The sequence below is a fragment of the Misgurnus anguillicaudatus genome, chromosome 25 (genome assembly GCF_027580225.2).
Source record: "Misgurnus anguillicaudatus chromosome 25, ASM2758022v2, whole genome shotgun sequence".
In the NCBI taxonomy this organism is placed as follows: domain Eukaryota; kingdom Metazoa; phylum Chordata; class Actinopteri; order Cypriniformes; family Cobitidae; genus Misgurnus; species Misgurnus anguillicaudatus.
Window position 1 is genome coordinate 14,707,162 of NC_073361.2, and position 19,768 is coordinate 14,726,929.

The following is a 19,768-nucleotide window of genomic DNA, read 5'->3' on the forward strand; positions in this document are numbered from 1 at the left end:
ACATGAAGTGTGCCATTTGGGACAGGGCCGTACTTTCATTTGGCTCCACAGCGCGAGCGTCTACTGACTGCGGGCGCACCTCGTCCGTTTGGGGAGGTGTTTATACTCGACGCACAGACTGGACGCTGGCATGATGAGACGTCAACTCGGCCATATTCGCCTGGAACTCGTGCTTCTTGGGTTGCAAAGCCACACGCAAAGTTTACAAAATTTGACTTGAACACCGCCAAGTGTTAACTCGTCAATTGCGGGGAAAGAGTTTATATCATTTATAGCTGAACAATCCCTTTAATATGTACCTGTGCATTTATTTACATTTTATTTTGAAAATATCTCATCCTATTCGAATGTTAAAACTATCTGTTTTACAAACATTTGCATTAATGCTTTTATCCAAAGCAACTTGCAGTGCATTCAGGTTATGCAGTACATTTTATCAATGTGTGTGTTTCCTGGGTATCAAACCCAAAACCTTTTAACATCCTCCCACTAATTTTGCATAAAATGAAATCTGTGGGTAGCAACAGAACTGCAGAATAAACCTTATGGTAAATTTGTTCAGTGTGAGCATGAATCTGGGTCAGTGCTATGAGGTTTTACATACAGAATTGGGATTCACTGCTGTCGATGTGTAGCTGTTCTCGCTGATTCCCACTAGGTGAACAGAATGAGGTCGAGCGCTCTTTCCCCAGCGCGTTGTTTGCTCACTGCCAACCTAAATTAAAGCAACACTATGTAGTTTCCATGTAAAAATGACTTACAGGTCCCCCATGTGGTTAAAAAGCGCAACAGTGCCTGGTATCAGACACTCTTCTGCAGGCAGGGGGAGGGGCGGGGCTGTGTTTCCTACCCTCCACCGCCACTTTCAGAGTGTGCTTGTAGCAGCTAGGAGGCTGCTCAGGTTGCAGCAACAGTACAATTTGTCCAGTTAAAAGTTGTTCTATCACTGAAATAATTTTAGAGACATTATTTAAAGGTAAAAAAACTACATAGTGTTGCTTTAATGTGGATCACAAAAGTTAGAAAGTAAAAATCCTGTTAGTGTCACAGTGTTAGCGCTTTGAATAAATGTGCTATTAAAGAAGGTGTGTATAGGGTTAGTACAGAGCATTAATGTGAATCATTTTAATATGTATTTTTGTCTTTAGTGGGAATCTGGATAAACAAACCGAGAGAGGGAACACAGCGCTGCATTACTGCTGTTTGTATGAGAAACATGAATGTCTGAAACTGCTGCTGAGGGGCAAACCAGCTACTGATATCAGTGAGTCTCACAAAACACAACTTCTTACATTCTTACTTTTTTATTTAAGATACGTTTGTAAAGACTTGGCCTGCATCACTTAAACATAACATTGAGCTTCACGCAGATATTAATATAGTCTGGCTCATGTCTGATGCCCTTATTGTGCATTTCAGCCAATCAGAATGGAGAGACAGCGCTGGATTTGGCAAGGATGATGAAGATCACCCAATCTGAGGAAGCAGTGAGTAATTTCTGGGTTAAAATGAACCTGTGGAGGTTAACAGACACTTAACAGAAGTAATCTGACTCATGTTTATGTGTGATTGTTTGCTTCAGCTTGCACAGGCTGCTGCAGGAAAGTTTAATTTGAAAGTCCATGTGGAATACGAATGGAATCTCAGACTGGAGGAACTGGACGAAAGTGACGACGACCTGGATTACAAAGTGAGGCGTTACCCACACTCACATTTTTATTTTTTTCCATAACACGTGACTCACAGAAACGCCTTTTTTATTCTTCTTCCCAGCCGAGTCCCATTAAGAAGGACCGTTCTCCTCGGCCGCAGAGCTTCTGTCACTCGTCCAGTCTTTCTCCTCACGACAAGCTCTCTCTGCCTAGTTTCGTTAGTCACCGTGACAAGCAACGTCTCTCGTACACTTCGCTGACCAATCCGATGTATAGTGTGTCCACCGACTGCCCCTCCTCCCCTGTCTCTGATGCTCCGCCTCTTCCCCCGAGGAATGCAGGCAAAGGTAACCCAGAAACCCAAAACTCTCAGAGCCAGTCACGTGCAAAAGTCGAGCAAGGACTGTTTTCTATGGAATGTAGTATTGCTTCAAATAACCTATATAATGATCAACCTATGTAATTATAACCTATATAATTTGTTTTACAGCATGAAAGAATGATTTAAAAATTGTTGTAAAGGCCATTTTTAAATATGGAAGATATGAGTAGAAGGTGTTTTACATCACTTTTTTACCTTGCATAGTTTGGTTAACCATTGAATACTTAATTGGTTTATTGTTTCTTATGATTTGACTTTCGAATGACTTTGTGTTTATATGCAAATGTAAATGACATCCATTTTTCTTATCACTTTGTTTTTCTTTCAATCTTTTCTCTTGTCTCTTTTATGCAGCTCCTTCTTTGGCTTTTCTTGGTTCTCATTCACACTATGCTACTCTGGCTAGCACTCGACAATACATCAGTGATTATCTGCTGCTTTATTTGCATAAACTCTGTGAACTTCTTTGTGTCAAGAACATGCCTGGGTCATATTTTACCATAAAATAAATAGAATACATGTTTACATTATATAAAATAGTTTTACTGCCATTAAAGGATTGGTCAATTTTCTTTAAGGGGTCCAGATGGTTTACTCACCACCATGTCATCCGGGGTGTTGATGTATTTCTTTGTTCGGTCGAGGATAAGTTGTGTTTTTTGAGGGAAACGTTCCAGGATTTTTGTCATTTTGGTGGACTTTGGTGGACCCCAATACTTTGCAGTTTTGATGCAGTTTAAGATTGCGGTTTCGGGGGATTCTGGGCGATCTCGGGTGGGGCATGGGGGTCTTGTCTAGCGAAACGATTTTCATTTTTGGCAACAAAAAAAATGCACTTTTGGGCCACACATTCTCGTCTTTCTCCGGTCGTGTGGCGAGCCAGCGTGACCTCACGTAATGCGTCATCATGTCAAGAGGTCACGGATGACGTATGCGAAACTAGCCCCAGTGTTTACAAGTGTGGAGAAAGAGGACCGTTCCGACATTGTTGTATGTGCAATGATAATAATTAATGTCTTTGAGTCAGTTTATTGTTTAAATGGTCCGCAAATGTGCGTTTCATATATGTAACACGTGACCTTTCCACTGCATTACGCGATTGCGTGGGGTCGCGCTTGCTCGTCACACGGCCGGGGAGGAGGAGAAGTTGTTGTTTAAACATGCATATTTTAATTTTTCTTGCCAAAAATGACAGTCGTTTCGCTGGATGGGACCCTTGTGCCTCGTTTGGGATCGTTTGGAGTCTTTTGAAGCTGCATTTTTGAGCTGCATTGGGGCTGTTGAGTGTTGGGGTCCATTGAAGTCCATTGGGATGGGAGAGGTCCTGGAATGTTTTCCTTAAGAGGCATGGTTTCTTCTCGACTGGGCGGGGAAAGGCATCAACATTTTGGATGACATGGTGGTGAGTGAATTATCTGGATTTTTTGAGAAAATGGACCAATCCTTTAAGATATTTTTGTATTTAGTTTTGGGTTTTTTGTTGACAGCTATGCACTTTTTTCTTTTTATTTCTAATTACTTTATGCAAATATTATGTGTAAATATAACCTTTGGCATGTTATTCATGAGGTTAATGCTTAATCTCTTAACACTTCACCGCTACATTGTGGTCACTAACACAACTAAAATGCTTAAAGTCTCATTTTTTACTCGATTTATGAATTTTGGTATGCAAGCTGTGATTTCTGCTGCTACATTTCTTCTGTGTAGTAAATAAATAGTTGACTAGTTGGGTAAGAGTTCAGGCTGGGGTATACTTTGTTTTTCTGTGTTATGTTGTGCATGTGTCCTCATGTGCGAGTAGGGTGACCAGATGTCCCGAAAAATTTGTGACAGTCCCAAAATCTATGCTGCTGTCCCGAATTCTGCTCTAATTGTCCCAAAAATGATACTGAAGCAAAATCTTAATCCCGAATCCCGCTCTAATTGTCCCGAAAATTTAACTGAAGCAAAATCTTGAGTAGTTTTGTCTAATAAAACATGAGCGAGGAGGTTGAGTCAGCCAGCCCCCGCCGGCTGCTCATTGGCTGCAGCATCTCTTGGAGGAGTCAGATTGGTCGAGGGCATACGTGTTATATACATTTATATGCATATATTAATACAAATATGATTGGTTCAGTAACTTCAGTTTGAAATTCATTATCTTTGATTATTAAATAAAATAAAGAAAACTATTATTGGATGATCTAACTATTATTGTATGAAGTATAAAATACTTCTATGCGTATTATATCAATTTATTTATATGCATATGTACTTATATTAATATGATTGGTTCAGTTTGAAATTCGTTATCTTTTATTATTAAATTAAATAAATAAATTAAACTATTATTGGATGATCCGCGTGCCGAATTTTAGCCAATCTCATCTGGTCACACCCTATGTGCGATACAGGGCATAAAAAACAAAACATACCCTAGGTTTTACTACTAACAAAGTATGATGGTTGCTTTGCTTGAAAACAACTTGTTGCATTAGTTTTTTTCTTACACTCTTAGAAAACAGGTACATGACGGAACAAAAGTTGTCACTGGGGGGTGGTACCGCTTCAAAAAGTACACTTTTGTACCTAAATTGTACCCAAGTGGTACATATTAGGTCCCTTTAAAAACATTTGTACCTTTTTTTGAGAGTGTAGCATCACAACACAAACCTTTCCTTGTTTTCTCTGACTGAGCTTTTCATTGGCTGTTCTTCTTACAATGCTGTCCTCCTACTGGTCAAAGCGAATGTCTTTGAAATGTACAACACAGAATCCTTAAATTTTTTAAGTCTTTGTCATTCCTTTCATTTGGTTTCCTCCATACCCCTCTTTCTTTTCTTTCTTTTCTGCTTTCCTTCTTCATCCTCCACTCCATGTTAAACAAACATTAACCATACTTCCCTATGACATCATTGCATGTCGTTGTTTGTGTTTGTTCTCCCTCCAGCCACTCCCTCGAATTCGACACCCTCCACCCTCGCCCCTTCCTCGCAGACCCCCAATAATGGCAGCTCCACCCTGTCTAAGAAGAGACCCCCACCCCCTCCCCCTGGACACAAACGCACATTGTCTGACCCCCCCACCTCGCTCTCATACACCGTGTCCTGTAAAGGTGGGCTACTGTACCTGAAGTACCACCAATTTATTTCGATATATTATGTTGCTTTTTGTTTAAAGCACTTGTTTTTCTTTAAAACGACTGTTTCTGTTTTATAGATTTAACTTTATTCAATCAAATCAATGAGATGTGGCATAATTTGATATTATTTTAGTTTACTTTAAGCTGGTTTTGGAGGAAATCCAAATTTAAATGCTTTTAAATGATATTATGATAAGCAGTGATGGTCTTTGCATGAACTTAAATAGCAGTAATATATATCATGGAGTATATTTGAATATTCCAAAACCTTTGACATCACATTCATTCCCCGTTGTCATTATATGTTACACTTTATAATTTTTTATGATCAGACATATTGAGAGGACAATGTTGTCAATGAAACGCTCAGCCTAATGATCTCATTCGGACCCTTTCACATCGCATTAATCATTAACCATAACCTACCCCAGTGATGTGCATGATGCTTAACATGTTTGGGCATGACAGAATACTGTTATTGGGTCCCATTTCAATGTTGGTTATTTTAAAAAATATATATAAGCAAAAGAGCTCTTGTAAGCCATTATTGTGCATGGCCTATTTCTGTTGTGTTAGCACTGTAATATCACAGCCTAATTTGAATATTACTAATAAGATTTTTCAGAAATAATAAGGTTATTTGGTAGGATGCTTAGATATTTGGTATAATGTAGTACTCTCTGACAATCCAATCTATTTAGGAAGCGATTCAACACCGCCACCTGTCAACAAGATGTCTCCTGCATCAAACAGATTTGAGGGAATCCCACATCAGCAAAGGTAAAGCATCTTCCCATCACAAGCACATAAAAATAAACCAAAACGGCTAATTCGATTACATGTATGCATTTGGCAAACCGTTCTCTCCAAAACGACTTACTGTGCTTTCAAGATACATTTTTATTCTTGGGAATTGAACCCAAGACCTTTGTGCAGTTTACGCAATGCTCTACCATTTTTATGTTTTATGAAGCATATGGGAGTTATATTTAGAAGTGCATTTGCATTAGAAAGGTCACTAAAAATCAGACTGCAATTTTATATATGTGACCCTGGACCACAAAACCTGTCATAAATAGCACTGGTATATTTGTAGCAATACTGCCCTACAAAGCCAAAGCGCAGTAACTACGCATTTGGTCAAAATTTAGTTAAGGGTTGAAATGGGCTTTGTGAGATCTGTTGTGTCTTGTGAGAAAGTCTTCTGGTTCAATTTTGTCCCATTTCAGGGAAACGTGTGTGCCAAAATTGCAGTAACATGTTTGACTGGCTGGTGTAAAAGAACTTTTTTCTCAGTTTCCGTGTTTGCGTAGTTACTGCACTTAGCCTTTGTAGGGCAGAATAGCCTAAAATACATTAAAATTAAATTAAAATTGTATTTTGTTTTGCCAAAAATCTTTCTAAATTGTACATTTCCTACAGTAAATATATAAAAAATGTATTTATCATTAGTAATATGTGTTGCTAAGGACTGCATTTGGACAACTTTAAAGGTGATTTTCTTGAATTTTTTCAATTTTCTTTAAAAAAAATCCAGATAATTTACTCACCACCATGTCATCCAAAATGTTGATGTCTTTCTTTGTTCAGTCGAGAAGAAATTATGTTTTTTGAGGAAAACATTCCAGGAGTTTTCTCATTTTAATGTACTTTATTGGACCCCAACACTTCACAAAATCTGAAACGAGTCATTATGGTCTTTTCCATCGAAACGATTGTCCTTTTTGGCAAGAAAAATAAAAATATGCACTTTTAAACCACAACTTCTCGTCTTCCTCCGGTCCTGTGATGAGCCAGCGCGACCTCATGTAATACGTCATCACGTCAAGAGTTCACGGAGGACATATCGAAATTTAATTTAAATTTTATTTAAATTTAAACTGTTAAGTGTTGAGGTCCATTGAATTAGAAAAATCCTGGAATGTTTTCCTCAAAAAACATAATTTATTTTCGAATGAACAAAGAAAGACATCAACATTTTGGATGACATGGTGGTGAGTAAATTATCTGGATTTTTTTTTAAAGAAAATGGACTAATCCAGATTTCTCGGCCAAATATTGTCCTATCCTAACAAATCATACATCATTGAAAAGCTTTCAGATGATGTATCGATCTTAATTTCAAATAATTGATCCTTATGACTGGTTTTGTGGTCCAGGGTCACATTTGGTTATTCATGTCAAAATATCCAACTATGTATGTTATTTGAAAAATTCTAAATGGTTTCTGACATGTGATGCTGTCAGATGCTGATTTGAAACATATGTTGTTTATTTTAATTCTAGTCTTAACACCAATAAACCCACACTTGGACCACGGGTTCTTCCCAAACTACCTCAGAAGGGTAAGTGACACACATTTTACATGCGAACGTTACATGAATCGGTCCTTTCGGAAAAAAAATTGAGTTTTTTTTTGTGATTGTTGAGGGCAAAAATCCTTCATCTTGTGGCAGGTTTTCTTAAAAATGCAATGGAATATGCGGGATATTTATGCAATTTATGCGATGTTCACGTCACGTCACATTCCCATGGCAACAGGGGACATGGCTGCGCTTGTGTAAAGTAAATGCAACATTTTTCAACTTTCTGCTAAGATATATATGTGATTTTTGCTACGAAAATGCGGGGATTATAAAATCATGCAAGCCCCGCATATTTTGCGCGCAGAAATCTGCAATTTATGCTGCGAAAGTGCAGCGTATTTGAAGGACTTTGGCTGATTATGCATTGAATCATGCGATCGCATAATCACGTTTTTCTGGAGGGACTGATTAATACATACAATAGGATTGAATGTTATAATTGTAGATCTTGAGTTAATTTGTGATTAGAAATAATTTAGTAATACATTCTACCACAAATGTTAACAATTGTTTGCATAAATTAATTTTTTTAATTTAAATTAATTAATATAGTGGAAGAAATCACTTAATGTAGTTTGGTAGCAGTGTCGGTCATGTCAGGCAAGCTAAAAAAAATACAGACGTTGTGCATATAAACTAATATTTGCTTTGAATTTCCTCTCTATTGTTAGGCATAAAACTAATACAGGTCAAGTTTGCTTTACTCTCCCATGCAGCCTGGTATAAGCTTACAGTAATAAAGGCAATATTTCCTTATTTGTTTTACATAACTGTAGTGACCCAGAAACGTAGAATAGAAATGAAATGTAAGAGAGGATTAAATAAAGACACTATTGGGCGGTTTCCCGCACAGGGATTAGATTAGTCCTAGACTAAAATAAATGTAAGAGCTGTCCAAACTTAGGGTGACCATGCGTGCTATTCTTCCCGGACGCATCCCGTCCAGGATTTCGGGGTGTCTTCCGGAAGTCGTATTTGTTGACCGCATACGCCATTCAGTTAAAAACATAAGATATACAATCATAGTTTCATTCTTACCTTAAAATGTAACGGTTGCTTTTCTGTAATAATAATAATAATCCTCTATGACGTATGCGGTCGACAAATACGACTTCCGGGAGACGAACACAAAATCCTGGACGGGATGCGTCCGGGAGGAATGGCACGTATGGTCACCCTATACAAACTAAAAACAACTTGCACTGACATATCTTAAAATACATCAGTGCCCTTTGTTTTGCTTCAAAATGCACACAAGTAATGTTTGTTAAAGCTAGTTATATTTCCAAATTAACTAAGGCCTAGTCCTGGATTAATCTAAGCCCTGTCCGGGAAACCGCCCCAGTGTGTTAAAGACTAACTTCTGACATGCTTTTTGTTATTAGTTGCTTTGCGCAAGATCGACACCATCCATCACCCATCTATGGATAAAACCAACCAGCCTCCCGAGGCGATCGTGTTCCAGAAAAATCTGCAAAGTTCTGACGCCGCACCGAAAATCCCGTTAGCCGACAGACCTCAACCTGCAGACGTACCTCCTAAACCCCAGCCTTCAGAATTACCCCCCAAACCAGGAGAACTACCTCGTAAACCTCAGCTGTCAGACCTTCCTCCCAAACCCCAGCTGGGTGACCTTCCCCCTAAACCTCAGCTGAAAGACCTCCCGCCCAAACCCAACCTGACTGACATCTCTCCACCCAAACCTGTAACCAGTGAAGTTGTACATAAACCTCCCCCCGGTGAAGTTGCCCCCAAGCCTCAACCATCAGATACTCCAACAGTGATTCTTGAAGAAGAAGTGTCACCTCAGCCGGTCATGGCTAGTGAAGACACCAACGGAAGTCCAACCTCGGCGCATGACACACCGGTACCGTTACCAAGAAAAATCAATCCGGTGAGAATTTTGTCTGGATGAGTACTTTTGGGAATCAGACGAGTTTATGATCCATCTTGTTTTTCTTTCAGATCAAGAGTAAGATGCGAAGGGTGAAGACCATTTATGATTGCCAGGCAGATAATGATGATGAGCTGACTTTCGTTGAGGGTGAGGTCATCGTGGTAACGGGCGAAGAAGATCAGGAGTGGTGGGTAAGTAGAACAACACCAAAAGTAAACCTGTGACATGGTTTAAAATCCAGGAAGTAAATGATCCTGTAGATGTGGTTATCGTACTGAAGTAATTGTCTTCTTTACCCTATTTTGATGACATCTTTCCTTTTTATTCTCAGATCGGGCACATCGAGGGAGAGCCAGAGAGGAAGGGTGTATTTCCCATGTCTTTCGTTCATATCTTATCTGACTGACACCAATGTTGGTCTTCTGCCTCCCACCCAGTGCAATACCTCTGGCTATGGGACGTCACATACTTGACTTAGCTGCTGAATCAACAAGTTATAATACAAGTTTTACGAAGATGGAATCACCACTAGAGACAGACTGTAAATAAAGTGTCCCAACAGTACCACCGTTTCTCTTTCTGCTTATAAAGTTGTACGTCAGATTGCATCCATCCAGCACTTTTCCCACCTGTAATACCGTTACTGTATCTTTGTATATAATGTACATAAATGTGTGTGCGTGTGTTTCACACAAGGACGAGTGTGTGCCTTTGTGCAAAAGTAGAAACTTGTGCTAGTCTGAAAAGGTAAAAGTTTTAGGAATAAATGTGGCCATTGTTGATATCCATGGCAGGGACAGATTAAAGTTTGCTTCTCTTCCGAATGGAATAACTGGATTAAGTTTCCTTAACCTCCATACTTTTTGTGTTACAGTCACATTTCTTAATACACCACTAAAGCATGTTCAAGAGTAAAATATCGCTCATTCTTGCTACTTTGTAAAATAATTAACCTGTGCAATTCATACACATGTAACTGTGGTAAACGTTTATGGTCGAATCCACCATATCAGTGTTCATCTCATCTGCACCTGTAGTCTTGCTCCGTGTTTCAGTTATGTTCTGCAAACATAATGGTTACCTATCCACATGACTCCATGTTACATTTGACTATCTTCACAAGTGTTTGAAGTTTGGATTTGATACTTGAACTTGTACTTTGAAATGTTTATTTTGCAATCATGTTGGAGTTATATTTTCAAATAGGAATGTACTGTATTACAGTAAGAATGCTTATGTCGTGAAATTTCAAGACAAGATTTTATCTTGCACTAACTCCAAGGATTAAAGCCAGCCTGGTGCCGTTTATTTCACCAAGTCGAACGTTTACTGGAGGGCATTATGAAGATATTGTTCGGGAGACCTGGAGGTAATGCACCAAGAAACTGCAGTTGCAGTCAAATTTATCCTCAAAGGAGTGATTGTCAGTAAAGTTTAACCCCTTTTCTCCCATACCTACAGAAACTGGTTGTATTTGGATAAACTATGTGACTGCAGATTCAGAGGACTGTGTCCACTGTCTGAACATGTCTGTCATTTACCATTCCACTATCAATAAAAATATTTAATGTTAAACAGTCTCAAACATATCCTTATACTGTAGAAAAGATCAAATGATAAAGTTGAATATAAACTAATAGACTCGCGCGATCAAGTTTTAACCACTGATCTATAACGTGAGCGTTTGCTGCCATGGGTAACAATACGTTGCGTAGTGAATGGCGCGAGTCCAAGATGGCGTAGTTTACGGAAACTTATACATTTTAAAATATGGATATTTTTACAAAATCGCATCAATTGCCTACACAGAAACTTGATTAACCCATTGGAGCCATTTGGATTACTTCTGTGAAGGATGTATGCACTTTTTTGGTACGTTGTTACCGTGAACGAAATCCAGATTTAGAAGGTGTCCATGACCAGAATTTTTAAAAAGCCCTTAAAGACATTTTTTTTTTTGCACATATAAGATTGAGAATATTGGATTCTGAACTTAGTACAACCAGTATTTTTAGATGGTTTAAAAAATATTTCTTATCAAATTATTTACATTTTTTAGATTATCATTATCAAAAATTCTCATCACATTAAATGCATCTACAAACTCATATTTCGGTATTGAGAACTAAAAAGTTGTCTAGGTACTATGACAGATAAAATTAACTTATCTGGAGAGAAAAAAAATAAGAACTGCTTACCTAGTAGCCATCTTGAGTGTCACAATCAATTATGCCCCCCCCCTTTTTTAAATGCAAGTTTCTTGAAGGCTTAAACAATGATTAAAAATTGTTGCAGAGGGTGAGAAAATTGGTCTTGGACACATTTATATTCCTTATTGTCTCTACATTTACCAATGATTACCAAATACCACGTTTCTTTAAGTGTTTATAGTATAACATGCAACTGAAGTTTTTTTTAATTATAAAATTCCATGTCAAAGAACTCAAATCCAGTCATGGACACATGTGGTAATGAAAATGTTCTCCTTAAATGTGGAAAACACAAAATTGGTTTGTATGTCACTTAAAATAATGTACAAAATAGTACATAAAGAGTTGTTTGTATGCTTCTTAGAGATGCTTACTTTGCATTTACTTTATCAAAATGTTTCATGACACCTCATAGATCTAATTTCACAAGAATAACCCAGTTTTAAACTATAAAGAATCAAAGTCCCTGATAACAAGCACAATAAAACATAAGTTACCCTAGTTTAAAATCATAGCCAAAGTGTTTTAAAAACTACACTTTGAGACACATTTACACTGTAACGTTAGCTAATGTATACAAACTTAACTACAGGCTGCCAAACCTCCCGTCGAATAGCAGTAATCATTGATTGCCATCTTTAGGAAAAGAAAACATTTGAGATTGAGTTCCACATTAATCAAACCATTAAACAAAAGAGACCGCAGTAAAGTTCCCGCAGACGCCCAATTCCATCACTGCACGTGCATCCGATAAAACCTTCTATAAGCTTGGAAGAGCAAGGACATTAAAATAACTTGCTGGAGTATCCCTTTAAGAGTACCAGATACCAAAAAAGCACGCACAAGAATAATTTAATACTGCACAAAATGTGAAAACTGAAATTTTATTTGCAGTCCAGTAACATACAATTTTAAATGGATCTACATCCATACAAAAATCTCATGGGCCCACAATCAACCCATTACACCAGTAATCCGTTTTAAAATAAGCAGCATCATTTTAAGCCAACACAAAGGATGAGTGAATGCAAGGAGAGAATTATACACATGAAATTATACACATGAAATTATACACATGAATTAACTTAAACAGAACCTCTTTGGTTCACATACCAGACTGCTGGTAAATAAATTATAAACAAGCAAAATGACTACTTCATTTTGATGCTTTAGGCTTTTTAGTTTGGTCAACCTTCTCCACAGACTTGATGACCCCAACAGCAACGGTCTGTTTCAAATCCCTTGCCGCAAATCGACCTAAAAAACCCAAATGTAGAAGTTTAGCACTCAGTTATTGATTTAAAGCAATGTTAAGAACTACAAGTGTGCAATTTCTTCAATCTACTTACCCAAAGGTGGATAATTGAAGAAGCTCTCCACACACATGGGTTTGTTAGGAACCAGTTTGACTGTAGCAGCATCTCCAGACATCAGATATTGGGGAGAGTCCTCCAGCTTCTTCCCAGAACGCCTGTCGAGCTTTTCCCTAAGCTCGGCAAAACGACAGGAAACGTGGGTTGTGTGGCAGTCCAGCACAGGGGCGTAACCAACTTTGATTTTACCTGGGTGGTTCAGCATGATTATCTGTTGAAATAAAGACGAATTAGGGATCAGTACCGTACTAGTTTCCAAGCATGCAAGGTAACAAACATGGCTACCTGAGCAATGAAACTGCTAACGTCCGATGGCGGATCCTGCTGTGAATTTCCTGCAACGTCTCCCCTTCGTAGATTCTTCACAGCGACGTTCTTAATGTTAAAGCCCACGTTGTGGCCTGGGAGGGCGGTCTGAAGCCCCTGGTGATGCATCTCGATGGACTTGACCTCTGCGGTCAACTTCGCTGGTGAGAAGGTCAGGATCATCCCGGGCTTTAAGACCCCAGTCTCAATCTTACCCACAGGGACAGTGCCAACACCTAGGAATAAAACATTGTGTATACTGAACCACAAAACAAATGTAAAAAAAGTCCTTGTTTACCTACCACCAATCTTGTAGACATCCTGCAATGGTAGACGCAACGGCTTGCTTGCATTGCGCGCTGGAGGTAGTAAAGAGTCAAGGACTTCCAGTAGGGTTCGGCCACTTGAGAAACCTTCTTTCCTCTTGAGCTTCCACCCTTTGAACCATTGCATCTAAAAAAAGCAAAGACAATAAAGTCAGCAGACACCAAACATCTTTCCAGACAACAGTGCAAAGTTACATCACCTTTTGAGTCGGTGCGATCATATTCTCACCACTCCAACCGGAAATGGGTATGAAAGGCACCGTACCGATTTCAAACCCAATCTTTTTGATAAACGTGGAGACGTTCCTCACCACCTCGTCGTAACGTTTCTGGCTGAACGGTGGTTCGGTAAGGTCCATTTTGTTGACACAAACCATGAGCTGTTTGACACCAAGCGTGTAAGCTAGCAAAGCATGCTCCCTTGTCTGGCCATTTCGAGAGACACCAGCCTCAAATTCACCCTTGGCAGCAGAAACCACCAGTAGAGCTGCATCAGCCTACAGGAACAGAAATTGACACCATAAGTTCACTTGGAGGTATAGCAGAAACCAGAACCAGAGTGAATGGCGTACCTGTGAGGTGCCCGTGATCATGTTTTTAATGAAGTCACGATGGCCAGGTGCATCAATTATTGTAAAGGTGTATTTTTGGGTGTTGAATTTCAGCAAGGAAATGTCAATTGTAATGCCACGTTCTCGCTCCGCTTTCAATTTGTCCAGAACCCAAGCGTACTTGAAGGAAGTCTTTCCCATCTTAAAAAGAAAATATAGTAAATGACACACACTATACTACAATCTTACATTAAAAAGGACTTAAACTAAACCAAACCAAACCTGGGATGCCGCCTTCTCATACTTCTCAAGTGTTCTGGGATCAACCCCTCCACATTTGTAGACGAGGTGACCGGTAGTTGTGGACTTGCCACTGTCCACGTGTCCAATGATGACCAAGTTAATATGGATCCTCTGTGTAGGCATATTGTCTGCAGTTTAGTTGCAGTATTTTCCCCACAAACAAAGATTGTATTACACACTCGTTCCCTGTACGGTTTGAAACTATAATGACGTTAATAGTCTTGGAAGCCACTTAAGTATCGATCATGATGATGATTGAGTCCTGGTGTGATCAATAATGAGCGCGCGCGATGCTGATGGAGCAATAATGACTGCGCCACGCCCACAATGAACGCGAATCCATTATAACCACTACACGTAGTCCATTGCGGTTACTGGAATGTTTTTTTCTGTCAAAATACCACAGATGTTAACATAATGAAAATTATCATAGTAATAGTACCATGCTTGATTATTTATTTATTGCAGTTTTACTATACTAGTTCTTGTAGTGACACAATCCCTGCTGGAAAAAAACCCCAATAAAACCAGAAAATTCTAATGGTTTTATTGGGAATTTTATTGGTTCTAATGGAATATGGCCCAAAACACACTACAGTGTATTGGTTTTGTTGGTCTATGGTATGTATTGGTTCTATTGGTTCTATGTATTGGTTCTAATGGAATATTGCAACACACTACAGTGTAGTGGTTTTAATGGTAAAAGCTAATGGTTCCTATTGGTATTTTAATGGAAAACATTAGAATTTTCTGTAATGGTTCCATTGTTTTTTTTTTCAGCAGGGATGGTATTTGTTTTACAATGGTTTTACTACAAATATCAAAGTTTGACTTTAGTAAACCATGATAGTTGTCTTAAGAGGGTATTAGATTACAATTTAAACAAATTCATACAGAATCTTTAAATAATCTCAAAAGCTTATGTGTTTATTTTCTTTATTCTATATTGACTGTTTACTGTGGGTTTTGTCTCTCATTACGTAATAATAATTTCAAATGAATGTTAATTTTAAATGTTTCATAATAAAATACAGTATACTAAATATTATATTTATTAGCTAACCAAAACACGTGACGGACGTGACGTAAACATGCGTATTAATAATAAGCAATAATAAAAATAAATGAATTAAATTAAATTAAATAAATTTTTATTTCCTTAAGAAAACGTACAATGTTTTTAGTAAAAGTGTAGTGACTATTGGCGGACTAATTTTAGTTGTCTGGCTTAGGGGATGGATACCGTTAAATTTGTGGATATTGTTTTACCACTGATAAATATAGTTAAATAATGGTTGCTTGCTGTAGTAAAAGCAGTAAACAAGTTTTTTGGACAGTAACCTGTTGCACCAGTTTACATAACGGGTCTTTATCCATCAGGTGTCGCTCATGCGCAGTAGCAGATCCTGACCAGCAGAGGGCGCGTTCAATACAACAGCGTTAAGTTGTATTATTATAATGATCGCATGTCTAACATACGCAAAACTTATCCAGTTAATGTCACGCACATACATATATATCATGTTAGATAATAATGACACATTTAGCATTTTTAGCAGCAGAGCGTTTAGCTTAACGCGAGAAGCATGACGTTTTATTAACCCGGAAATAACAGTCAGTTAAACAGCAGTGTGTGTGTGAGCGAGAGAGAGAGCGCGCGAGCGAGAGACTCTCAGAGGTTGAGAGAGAGAGAGAGAGAGAGAGCGCGATCTAAAGCCTTCTGGAGCTTATAGCGTGTACTTCATACGTGTTTTCCGAGGCTTTGGGATAAAGGTGAGTCGTCACTCTTTTTGTATATCGATCTCTTTTGGTTTTGTACGGGGCTTACTCTAAATCTATTAGTGTGATCGTACAGCATGTGACTGATCGGTGTGCTTTCGGCACTATGGCACCCTTAGCCATCCGCTCTTTCAAATGGTATAAAAAGAAACAGAAAAGACTTTCGCTATTGACAGCGATGTAGAAATGCATTTTATAAAAACGAGCCTAGATGGTGACAGTAAAGCGGCTATACAATGCAATACAATACGATACAATACAGGGTAAATGTAACTTCTCCATTGAGTGCAAGCATTGTGCTATTGGTAAGACCTGTTCTGGTCTCTTATTTCATATGCACATATATATTTATGTAAATAAAGTACAAAATGGTGCACAACTGGTGCTAAAGCATAGATATTCTCAACTGTGCATGTGTAAAGCTGCTCAGGTGTACTACAGTAAATTAATGTGCAAAGGGGTTATTTACTATAAGCACATGCAATGTAATGACAGTATTTGCAAAACATTTTCTGGTTCAAAGCTTTTTACTGTAGATGTGGCTTTGATTGTGGCCATCCCTGTCCCATGCATTTGCCTGTTTTCATCTACAGATAAGTGATTTGCTTTACATTATTATGTATTGGTACAGTAGTTTAAAATATATGCAAATCAAAATCATGTTTGCAAAAGCATTGGGCATAAGTGACAGGTTTTGCAATCATGTGCAATTTGTAGCACTTCCTTTTTTAAGAGGTCTTGGTTTCTCTTAAAAGTGTTGCATTGAAAGCAGTAGCAGATTATTATAGAGTATTTGATATTTAATCTGTATTCAATATTAACTTTTGCTTTATGAACCTCCTCGTATACTACTGCCATTTCAGATTGTATACCTTGGAAAAAAGCCATCAACCTCTGCCATTCACATGCACCACATCAGCTTCACACAGATCGATTAACATCATGTTGCGTGTCCTTCCTTCTCCTTTTATGGTATGTAGGTGAGGCCTGGAGTCAAGCGTACAGGAAGGCATTGACGTGGTGATTTCTGACACATTGTATTGTCTTGGCGCTCTAGCATATATTTTCAGTCATAGACAGATTAAGTTGAGGTTTAATGTGGTTGCCTGTAAAGTTGTGTGAGCGGATGCTGCATAGTACTGCATGCTTACAGTACGTTAATTTGCCTGTAGATTATTTGAATGCATCTGGAACATCAAAGCAATGGGTTATCAAAGGGGATATATACAAATCTTAGTTATTTTACAATGCATTAATAATGCAAACTACTGTATAGGAGGAGTTTAGGCCATTTGGGTTTAAAACACTCAGTTGTATCAATGACTAGGCATCCCACTGTAACATTAGCTAGGCCAAACAAGGACTGTAATTTCTGATGTGAACTGGATACCTCAGCTTTTGCTTTTCATGCAATTCAAATTTGAGAAACAAGAACATCTGGTTTGTAAACATGTGACTACATTTTTTTATAATTCAGACTTGAGCATTTGGCTGCAAGGTCCAAAATATTGCAAATGTGCATATGGCAATGTTTTGCAATAACTGAATTATTTTAATACTTCAAAAATGTATGTTAAATCAAAGTTTTATGTTGACGCAAAGACTGGCGAGACAAATAGTGCATTTACATGCACAAAATAAGCAGATATGTATTAAAAAAAAAGTTTTGTGCAGAAAACTTTATTTACACAGGAATTGGAGATTTGTCAGGTTTCTTGCAGGCAGTGATGTCACCACCTATATGTCTAGTCATGAAAAAAGCAGACGGGAAATCTCTCTAAAGCAATGCTATTTTCATCTCAAGTCTGCAGAACCTGCAAAGTAACACTTTTATGCATTACTTTACACCTACTTCTGTTAGTGACGTTTACGCTTTTACACATGAACCAAACCGTGAGAAAGCCATTTAAGGCGCTTACGTGTAACACAAAATCAGGGTAAAGGGCAGAAATCTATCTGTGCCGATTAGATTTGGCTTTAGCCGTTTATATGACCTTTTACCGTAAAACAAAACTGTTTTATGTGTTAACATCACCTAAAGCCCAGGATACACTGCACGATTTTTGGCTGTCCCAGACGAAAGATTGCCTTCGTGAAACAATCATCGGGATTTCTGTGATCGTGGCTCTTCATCGGTAAGAGAGGTTCAAAGATGGCAGTTTTCCCCGTCTTGCGTCCAAAGATAGCCTACAATGCCTTCAGCATGATCAACGCACAGTGTGTTTGCTTGTACGACTTGCGTAGCGACGCGACCCACTTTTTCGCGTCAATCCACGAGCATTTAAACCATAAACGAAGCACTGTCACTTTAATTGAGCGTGAGCAGAAACAACCGCAGCACTGCTGCTACAGCGCCGTGAGCTCGCGCTGCTCATGCGGTGGGGTGCATGCTTGTTAACATGGGCACTGAAAAAAAACACGCGCCGCTTACGCACTGCTCACACTTGCTGTGTGAAACCGGCGTGGACTGGAGCCACTTGTTTTGGTACTACTCAATGGCGCCGGCATTTTGGGTCTAACGAATCGATGCGCATATTTTGTGTCTACGTATTTTTTGCATCGACATTGTCGATGACGTCGACGCGTTGTCCCAGGTCTATGCTATATCTTTATCAGTTTTGAAAAAAAAGAAATTAAAATTGAGTCGTGTATCACATTATGTAGCATGCTATTGCATATGTCGAGCTTAGATGGTAAAAAAATTAGATAATGGTATAGACCGAATGGCACATATCATACGTTCATCAAATACCTTTGCTTCAAATCTGCTTAATCCAATGCCTCACACCATTCAGGAGTGCCGCTTTGTAGGCAGAATCTGATTAACGACGCATCGACTTGTCATTTAAAGGTAAATCGGGAGTTTTCTAAGGTTTGATTGCTTTTATGGGGCTACACTGTAACGTGTAAACATTATCTGCACCGCTGTTTCCATCCTCATTAAAACAGGCTGGAAAACAGTTCCTGGGTCTTTGAAGCCCCTCCCTCAAAAGTACTCACTATGCTCAGATTGGGTACCTGTCCCAGTGTGTTGTGATTGGTTTAAAAAAAGCCCCCCATTGCTGCATGCTGCATACATTTTGGGTTAGTGATATCACTATACTAGAAAGAGGCTCATTTGTAGGTAATTTCTGGAAATATGTCCCATGGCATTGAGGGTTGTAACTTTGCAAATGCTGTTTAGGCACAAACGCTAACATTACACACTAACTGTAGTTAAAAAAGTTTAATCAGAATCAAATACACCTTTAAGTGCACAAGGGATGAATTAGATGAACTGTGACGTGCAAAACGACAGTGGATTACATTCAAACCTGGGTCCCTTGTGAGTACTTGGACCTGAAACAACCCATGTGTGGCAGTCACATGGATCACAAAGTCACAAATCATTCTGACTTTCATCATCTGCAATGTTTCTAGTTGGGTGATTCTCACGAAAACTTGGTTTTAAAAATGTCAAGCATGAAAATGTAAAAATTGCTTAAATTTACTTTTTTCC

At 38.6% G+C, this 19,768-nt stretch overlaps 3 protein-coding genes across 9 annotated transcripts in view; 2 read left to right on the forward strand and 1 right to left on the reverse strand.

Annotated features, from left to right (window-relative positions):
* asap1b (ArfGAP with SH3 domain, ankyrin repeat and PH domain 1b) overlaps positions 1–10,996 on the forward strand; it is an 86,572-nt gene extending 75,576 nt beyond the window's left edge. For 2 of the 7 annotated variants that reach the window (XM_055181661.2, XM_055181662.2), the window contains exons 21-30: positions 1,149–1,264; positions 1,420–1,487; positions 1,583–1,690; positions 1,774–1,999; positions 2,389–2,457; positions 5,860–5,938; positions 7,445–7,503; positions 8,910–9,418; positions 9,490–9,612; positions 9,753–10,996. In XM_055181661.2, the coding sequence (XP_055037636.2) occupies positions 1,149–1,264; positions 1,420–1,487; positions 1,583–1,690; positions 1,774–1,999; positions 2,389–2,457; positions 5,860–5,938; positions 7,445–7,503; positions 8,910–9,418; positions 9,490–9,612; positions 9,753–9,827 (1,432 nt within the window). In that variant the 3' untranslated portion in view covers positions 9,828–10,996. Of the gene's footprint in view, positions 1–1,148; positions 1,265–1,419; positions 1,488–1,582; positions 1,691–1,773; positions 2,000–2,388; positions 2,458–4,966; positions 5,132–5,859; positions 5,939–7,444; positions 7,504–8,909; positions 9,419–9,489; positions 9,613–9,752 lie in introns of all 7 variants that reach the window. The other 5 variants (XM_055181659.2, XM_055181660.2, XM_055181663.2 and 2 more) reach the window with 3 other exon arrangements.
* Positions 10,997–12,501: 1,505 nt separating this feature from the next.
* Positions 12,502–14,699, reverse strand: eef1a1l3 (eukaryotic translation elongation factor 1 alpha 1, like 3). The gene is made up of 7 exons (XM_055182773.2): positions 14,470–14,699; positions 14,209–14,388; positions 13,837–14,133; positions 13,613–13,763; positions 13,290–13,546; positions 12,981–13,215; positions 12,502–12,888 (listed from the first exon to the last, which is right to left on the reverse strand). The coding sequence occupies exons 1-7, from the start codon at positions 14,611–14,613 to the stop codon at positions 12,788–12,790; spliced, it is 1,365 nt and encodes a 454-aa protein (XP_055038748.1). The 5' UTR covers positions 14,614–14,699; the 3' UTR covers positions 12,502–12,787.
* A 1,304-nt stretch (positions 14,700–16,003) lies between these two features.
* fam49bb (family with sequence similarity 49 member Bb) overlaps positions 16,004–19,768 on the forward strand; it is a 75,413-nt gene continuing 71,648 nt past the window's right edge. Inside the window, exon 1 of the mRNA XM_073863746.1 lies at positions 16,004–16,263. The gene's annotated coding sequence lies outside the window, so the exon portion shown is untranslated. The remainder of the gene's footprint in view (positions 16,264–19,768) is intronic.